This window comes from Acinonyx jubatus, chromosome D1, assembly GCF_027475565.1.
Source record: "Acinonyx jubatus isolate Ajub_Pintada_27869175 chromosome D1, VMU_Ajub_asm_v1.0, whole genome shotgun sequence".
NCBI classification, from domain to species: Eukaryota; Metazoa; Chordata; class Mammalia; order Carnivora; family Felidae; genus Acinonyx; species Acinonyx jubatus.
In genome coordinates this window covers 14,188,368-14,196,772 of record NC_069390.1, presented here as the reverse complement: position 1 = coordinate 14,196,772, position 8,405 = coordinate 14,188,368, and the positions used below count along the sequence as shown (strand labels likewise).

The 8,405-nt window shown below is 37.3% G+C and overlaps 1 protein-coding gene across 1 annotated transcript; it reads right to left on the bottom strand.

Annotated features, from left to right (window-relative positions):
- Positions 1-6,163: 6,163 nt before the first annotated feature.
- Positions 6,164-7,108, bottom strand: LOC106986273 (olfactory receptor-like protein OLF1). Its single transcript, XM_015084441.2, has one exon. It carries the CDS (start codon positions 7,106-7,108, stop codon positions 6,164-6,166), a length of 945 nt encoding a protein of 314 aa, XP_014939927.2.
- Positions 7,109-8,405: the final 1,297 nt, after the last annotated feature.

The window sequence follows — 8,405 nt, the reverse complement described above, 5'->3', positions numbered from 1 at the left end:
TCTTCTATATCCTTGTCTAAACTTTTGAGAACATGGCCAAGACGATGATAGATAACACATGTAACTCTTCCAACAGCCACAAAATACCTGTAAGGCAGAACACAATTTCTTCCCTCAACTGTCTTTTATACCCATAAAATTACTTGGTCAATTCTTTAAAGAGGCATTGCTACCTCTATGGCAATAATAAAAATATCTATGATAGGTCGTTAAGAAACTTTGATATAAATCTAGATGTCATTTAGGGCACCTGGGTGGCTCAGTCGGTTAGGTGTCCAACTCTGGATTTCAGCTCAGTTTCTCACGGTTTGTGAGTTCATGCCCCACATTGTGAAGAGTACTGTCAGTGCAGAGTCGGCTTGGGCTTCTCTCTCTCTTTCTCTGCCCCTTCCCCTGCTGTCTCCCTCCCTCTCTCTCTCTCTCTCTCTCTGTCTCAAAATAAGCAAGTAAATAAATAAATAAACTGTATAAATCTAGATGTCATTTATGAGGGATGCAACTTTCAACAAGCTCTTTAATTCCTCCAAATATCACCTTCCTTTTATCAAGGATGATATTTGGGTGAATTGATATCTCATTCATCTTCAAAATAACCTGAAGAAGCACCAATGTTAGGCCATAAGATGGAGGACTAAGCTTTTTCTCTGCTTGAAAGTATTCCATGGACACCCACACAAAATGAGGATATTTATTCTATTCTTCAAAAAAAACATGATCAGCTTAAAATATTTTTTTATATTAGTTTTTAGAAACAATGAGCATATCACACACTAATCACAATGAAAATAATTATATTCCTGATCCCGGGGTGAGTTGTCTTCAGTGTTTGCTAGGACAAGGAGTAAGAATTACTGACTTTTTTCAGGAAATGTATTATTGCTTTGCCAAAATACTCATTACCTGTTTGTGGAGTGGTCTGATGCGAAGGAGGAGTCTCTTAACCAAAGAAAAGGGAAAAAAAAAAAAAAAAGAAGTTAACAAATACATTTGCATGTCTTTGGATTTTGAATGGACTTTTATATTAAAAAATGAAAGTAAGATGAAGAATGATAAACGCTTCTGAGTGATACAGGTTCTCTTCCTTGTGTGTGTATTTATGTGTGTGTCATGCATTTGCATGTGTATATATGTCTCTCTCGTACATAAGAATAGAAAGTGGACAATGGACTTGCTCTTTAGACTGAAGTAAATATAGCATGTGGTTCACATGGAGATGTGTTTGTGTATGTTGTTATTTGTAAAGTGGTGCCTGCATTATTTTTAAGTAAAACCAAAAAAAAAACTGCTTAAATTCATGTATATACTTACCCAGCAATAAAAGTAATAGAAGCTTTGCTGTAAACCAACATCCAAGTAAAATAATTAAAAAGTTATATTGTGAATACTAAGCTCAGACAGGTTCAGTTTTGAGAAGAAAATATTTTTGTCCATTAAACTGCAGAGTTTATTTCATTGAGTAAGCAGGCAAAAGATGCTTTAAAAAAAACTTTTTTTCTTAAAAATTTAAGTTTTTAACCCTATATTCTTTAAATTACAACCTAAAAGCCTACCTGAGATGAGCAGGTCTTTGGTGGTTGAACAATAGGCAGCGGGCATTTTATTTTAGCAGGTGCATTTGGGACTTAAATCTGTAGCTACTGCCCTTAGGCTTTGATGTTAGGCAAACATATCATTAATTATATTCCTGGTTCTGTATATTCCCTCTGTGAATTCGGAAACAACTGTAGCAAAGGCTGAACTTTAATGCTTCACTACTGTTACCAAGTTGATCTCTGCCAGGAAGGAAACGCCAAATTATTTTTATAGTATGCTTCAGCTTCTCAGAATTTGATCCTTCTTCTCCAGTCAAATAGGAAATCTAATAAAACCCAAGTAAACCCCTCCTTAATCATTTCTAGCTCCTTTTGATTGTTCATTTTTTTTCTTCCATATTTGAAATATTCTTCCCACTGTATTGAGGCATATTAGCATAATTTGATAACATTTTCTTTTTATTGAAATACAATTGATCGTTGTAAAATTCCCCCTTTCAAAGAATGCAGTTCTTTGGTTTTTAACACGTTTTCAAGGCTGTTCAGCCATCACCACTATCTAACGCCAGACCTGTGAGAAACCCATACCTGTTCATTGCCACAGCCCTTGCCCTCTCTCCCAGCTCCCAGAACCACCAATCCACTTTCCACTCTGCCCACTCCGGACATCTCAAATAAACAACATCGATTGTGTTGTGTCGAAATAGGCTTCTTTCCTCCAGCCTAATGTTTTTAAGGATCATCCATGTTGGTGCGTGATTCAGAATTTTGTTTCATTTTATGACTGAATAATACTTCACTGTCTGGATATAATACATTAGTTGATTCATTCATCACTTGGATGCACTTTATGGATATAATACATTGGTTGATTCATTCATAAGTTGGATGGACATTTTGGGTTGTTTCCGCATTTTGGCTATTGCGAACAACGATGCTAAAAATATTCTTGTCCGTGGTACTTGGCTTGCCGGGCTGCTTTCCTCAGGGAGCCTGGTCTTCTTCCCATCCCCTGACCACATGCAAGTCACCATTTCATTGACTTTAGGACTCCATCACATTCTCTACACTTAGTACATTCTTTACTAAATTCTGTTCCTTTTATTCATATGAAAATTCATCTACTACATTTGAGATTCAGGAGTAAGACCAGTGTTTGTATTTGTGTTCTAAACTATCTAGTATAGGGATTTGCAAAAGTCATGGCTTTCTAAATATTTATTGTTGGGTGTTTCTGGCTATTTAAAATGGAAGGTGAAGTGAAAATATTAGTAATATACTAGATTTGGGTTTGGGGACTTTTTCTATTAATATACCTGCTATGTACAAAGATAATGCATCTAAGGAAATTCACATAGATGCTGATAATTCTAAAAAAGCAGAGAAAAAGATGTAGCCCTTCTCTTATTATTCCTAATTGTCCATTAACAAAAACTTTGCTTCCCTCCTTTGGTCTTTGTTTAAAAAGAAAAAAAGTAATTCTTCCAACAGGTAACACAAATTAGTTCCATTGAACCAAATGCCAAGACAGCTATCTGGTCACTTAAGACCCTCATGCTCCTTAGTGAACAGGCAAAAGGGGGTTCTCTACCAGTTGGGGTGATTGTTCCTGAATATAAAGGGAACATGTGATGTTTACTATAGAGCTAAGGTAGCAGGGAGTGTTCCTGGAATGCATGAGAGCTTCCGGGGCACCTTTTAGAACGCTCAAATCCATTATTAGAATGTTGATAGAAAACCATAACAGCCCCAAATAGAACTAGCAATGATATCTATACTTGAGGGATATAGGTTTGGGCCACTTTACAAGGCAAGAAAGCAAGACAACGGGGTGCTTGTTGAAGTTAAGGGGAATTCGGAGGAGGTTGCAGAGAAAAGGAAATTCTATGTTTGAACAATGATCACGTGGCCAGTAATGAAAGCAACACTGTAGGAGTTATGATTGTGTTTTCCTTTTGTTTTGAGGTAAATATGTTAACTAGTATTCCCACCTCGCCTATTCCCCTACTTCCTTCCATAAGATAGCGTGAGAAGGTTTAGACTTCTATCTCAAAATTTTCACAAGTTATAGGCTGTCAAAGGTGTGTGACTTAGCTAGAAGAACCCTAGGTCACCCCGGTCAGGATAAAATGGCACATGAAACTTTGTGTAGCCTCTTTTTTCTTTCAGTTGTATGAGTGAATCTGTTAAAAGCAAGCATGTGTTTGCTGTTGTCTTATTTGAAAGATGGATGTGATTATAAGAAAGTCCCTGAATGGCATGCTGAAAAGGAGTGGATTATTTGGGATCTTGCCGTCAGTGTGTCTATAGATGCATTTTCTAAATTGTTTCAATGCTGTTTCAGGTTGGAATTGGTACAAAATAGGAATTTACATGAGGGTTGGGCATAAATCTCCTGTTTCCATAATGTTTACAGTGGGTCAAGCAGCTTCAGTAATAGCACAAGGACCACATAGACTTCAGCAAAAACCACAGAGGAAGGCTTAGCTAAATGGGTTGCCATGGAAAGTTTGACCATTCCGGGCCTGAAATATAAATTCAGGCCTTGCTGACTATCATACAGTCTTGGGGATTTAGCAGGTGGCCTATGGGTAATGAAATACTGTATGTTACCAGTGGGAAAAGCAGTGTAGGCGATCTAGAAATCTCAGCAATTAACAGCAGCTCTGGGGACCTTGAAAACATACTGATACCCTGTATTTTTAGTTATTCCTTTACTTGGAAACTGTTAAATTTTCTCATAAGTGGCATAATGTTTGGTGATATAACTGTTGAGCACCAAAACATAGTGATGTAGGAAAAATAAGATTTTCACAGGCATCTGGATATGTAATATTGCGCTGTAGACATATCACTAATAGATACTTGCATATGTTTGTTTTAAGTAAGCTCTATGTCCATCATGGAACCCAACGTGGGACCCGAGATCCTCATGACCCTGAGATCAAGACCTGAGCTATGATCAAGAGTCAGACACTTAACTGACTGAGTCACCCAGGTGCCCCAGATATTTGCATATGTTAAGTGTTTAGTGAACATGAAAAGCCGTTGAGATATACTTATCTAATACTGCTTTTTGTGATTCTCTATAGCTTTGGCCAAGTAATCCTTGGCTAAGGAAATATAAACTTAATATTAGAGTATGGTGGTGGGCATGTAGCTGTGAGTGACTGTGCTCTCTTTTTAGCAAATAAAACAACAGACATGCTCAAGAGAAGCATTGTTGGTCAGAAATCTAAAGAAACGATTCTTAGAGGAATTTAAAACTGAGAATGATTTGGGCTGGATCTTGTGGACTTTCACAACAAAGAGTACATGGGTTTAAATGTACTTATAAACTTTAATACTTCTGAGTCAAAGCTTATAAATATTTATTATGTAGAGAAAAAATAATAAAAATAACAAACAGAAAAAAAAAACACATCAGCTACTGAAATACATTTTGCATGATACATGCCTCCAATTTCAGCCTTCAAACATCCCACCAGGGCATATGGGTTGATCTCCCAAGAGGATACAGGTGATATATATTGGAGAGCCAATTCTGTTTTTGAGAAGACAGAGAAAGATGTTCCTTCCATACCTCTAGTAATACTTTGGTGTATAAAAAAGAAAAATATAGGAAGACAAAAAGTTTGCCTTGCAGTTAACCTGTATTCTTCAAAGTGCTACTTAGAAAAAATTTTCAAATTGCTTTGGAGTAGAATGGGGGTAGATTAGCAGCGTATTATTGAACTGAACTTAAGAAAGTGTACTTGATTTTGTATTAATGCTTCTATGACATCCCTGCCTCTCACCATCTCATCATACAGTGTACATTTGAATTAATGTTAGCTATAATACAAATATTTATAATTAACACCTGTCAAGTACTGAAAAATTACAGGTGTTATTCACAGCATTTGCTCAGTTATTCATCCAACAATCACTGACATGCATACTTTATTCTCCCCATTTTTCAGATAAGTTAACAGGCATAGAAAATGAATGAACTTGGGGCACCTGGGTGGCTCAGTTGGTTAGGCCCCCTGCTCTTGACTTCGGCTGAGGTCATGATCTCATGGTTGGTGAGTTTGAGCCCCACATCAGGCTTTACACTGGCAGCACAAGCCTTCTTGGTGTCTCTCTCTCTCTCCCTCTCTCTCTCTGCCCTTTCCCTACTCAGACTTTCTCCGTCTCTCTCAAAATAAATAAATAAACTTAAAAAAAAAGAAAATGAAGTAACTTGTTCAAAATGCCTCTCACTAGCCAAGTACAGAGCTTCCATACGAACCAATAGAATCTGGCCTCCTTCTTCATCCAGTAATCTATCATATAAATGAGATATATTACAGACACACATGCGCGCACACTCACTTTTCTTAGGTATTTACTATATCCCTTAAGACAGCCTGATAAAACACATTTTAGTATTAACTCCAAGCTAGCGATCATTGAACAGTAGTCTATTCTTTAGCGGCAATTTTGAAACTTCTAAATGTTTTCTTACATCGTGGGTTATGACTTGAATTTGGCTGAATGAAAAACAAATGTTTGATAAAAATCCCTTGTGTATCTGCTGATACATGTGTTGCAGTTTCCCAGTTAGAGTTTGTAACTGGGGATTTAGGTGAATCTCCGAACTTTATAGCTCACGAGGCATCTACCTTTAATCGTACAGCTCTCTTAGCGGCATCTTTGACATCTTTATTTCTCAAACTATAAATCAATGGATTCAGCACTGGGATGATGATGGTGTAGAACACGGAGATAATTTTATCAGTATTAGGAGAATATAGATAGCTGGGCCGTGAGTAAATGAAGAGGAGAGTCCCCTGATAGATGGCCACTGAAGTCAGGTGAGAGGCACATGTGGAAAAGGTTTTCTTCCTCCCACTGGAAGAACGGATCTTTAAGACCGAGCAAAGGATGAAAAAGTAGGAGATGATGATGACGATGAAACAGATAATTTCCACTGAGCTGCCATATGTAGAGAGAAGCCACTCATTAACTGATGTGTCTGTGCAGGATAACTTAAGCAGTGGGGGGAGGTCACAGAAAAAATGATTAATGACATTTTTATCACAGTATTTCAGAATAAATGCAAAGGACGTATGAACCAGGGAACTCAGGTTGCCTCCAATGTAGGACAAGACAATCAACCATATACAGATGTCCCGAGACATCACAACCATATACAGTAAAGGGTTACAGATGGCGACGTAGCGATCGTATGCCATGGCAGCCAAGATAAAGGATTCCGTATCGGCAAAAGCACAGAAAAAATAAAACTGGAGGGCACAGCCATAATAAGAGATAGATTTGTTCTCTGAGAGGAAATTGATGAGCATTTTGGGAACAATGACTGAGGAGTAACAGAGGTCTGCAAAGGATAAGTTGCTAAGGAAAAAATACATGGGGGTTTGAAGGTGAGAATCAGTCCTGATTAATATCATCAGTCCAATGTTCCCTGTTAAAATCATACCATACAGTGTCAGAAACATGAGGAATAGGACAATCTGCAGTTCAGGGCGGGTCGGAAACCCTAAAAGAATAAACTCAGTCACCAAAGTGTAGTTTCCATCTATCAATTCCATATTCTGTGTTGTTTTCTTTCTACAGGAATTCTAACGTCCTAAAATGGTATATCGGTGGAAAGAGAAAAACAGATGAAATTACAAGGTTATTTTATTGTTTCCGTGAACAAAGAAACAAACAAGCAAATAAAGAACCAAACCCAAACTCCCTTTCAAAAATAAACTCTGAGAAATAGATTTCAGGATTTAGTAGCTGTCAGATTCCATGGTTGCTAGTTTTATCTTATTTGCTTGATTATTGACGAGTTCTTCCATTGGATAGTTGGCTTCTGCATGCAAGGATCTGGTTTTGCTTACTTTTTTTGTACTCAAGGATAGCACAATAGCTGGTGTAGAGGGTTAAAGAAGTAATGGATTAATGGACTAATGATGATATGAAGAGGAGAAAAATATCCAGGGGCGCCTGGGTGGCTCAGTCAGTTAAGCAGCTGACTTCGGCTCAGGTCATGATCTCGCGGTCTGTAAGTTTGAGCCCCGCGTCGGGCTCTGTGCTGACAGCTCAGAGCCTGGAGCCTGTTTCGGATTCTGTGTCTCCCTCTCTCTGACCCTCCCCCATTCGTGCTCTGTCTCTCTCTGTCTCAAAAATAAATAAAGGTTAAAAAAAATTAAAAAAAAAAAAAAGAAAAATATCCATATTCTTAAACATCAATTTGACTTTAGAGTCTGCCTTATAATGATAACTGTAGACCAATTTGCCTTTTCTGTCCAGGATTTAATAGACAGGGGCATGCTATACTGTTGAGAGAGCAGATACAGTGGTGTTATGAAACATATGCTGGTTAATTTTTCTAATGTAAAGTCAAAATGATAATAATGAAATGGGGGAAAATGCCAATAAACATCACTTCTGAGTATATTTTTGACAGGAAAGAGTTTAGGGTAATTCCGCAAATCCCATCAAGATACTAAACCAAAATGATTAAACAAATCATTTCTTAAGCTTTGGCATTTATTAGAATACTTGGCTTCTAGAAAAGGCCTGATGAATATTAGCTGACTAACTGGATAAAGTGGGGAAAGAATTTAGTTGTAGGTTGATTTCTAATTAAATAATATTATACTATATGGCCTTCTCACGCATTATATGTTCCGTGCAAGCAAAAACAGTCACCTCCCTTTTATTTTTATGCTAGCCTAATTCAGGGTGCTGCGTCTAAAAATTATGTCAATACTTGCTTCTGGGGTCTCTGAATTTTTCCAGAAGTAGAAAAAAATAAACCCGAACTTGAAGTACAAAAAGTTTTATCTTAATCTTAGAGTGTGTATTTGAAAACATATAAAACAAGCAAGCAGTTTT

What these genes read in the sequence shown, in the direction of transcription:
- LOC106986273 (XM_015084441.2), bottom strand. Translation starts at nt 7,108, where the DNA reads ATGGAATTGATAGATGGAAACTACACTTTGGTGACTGAGTTTATTCTT.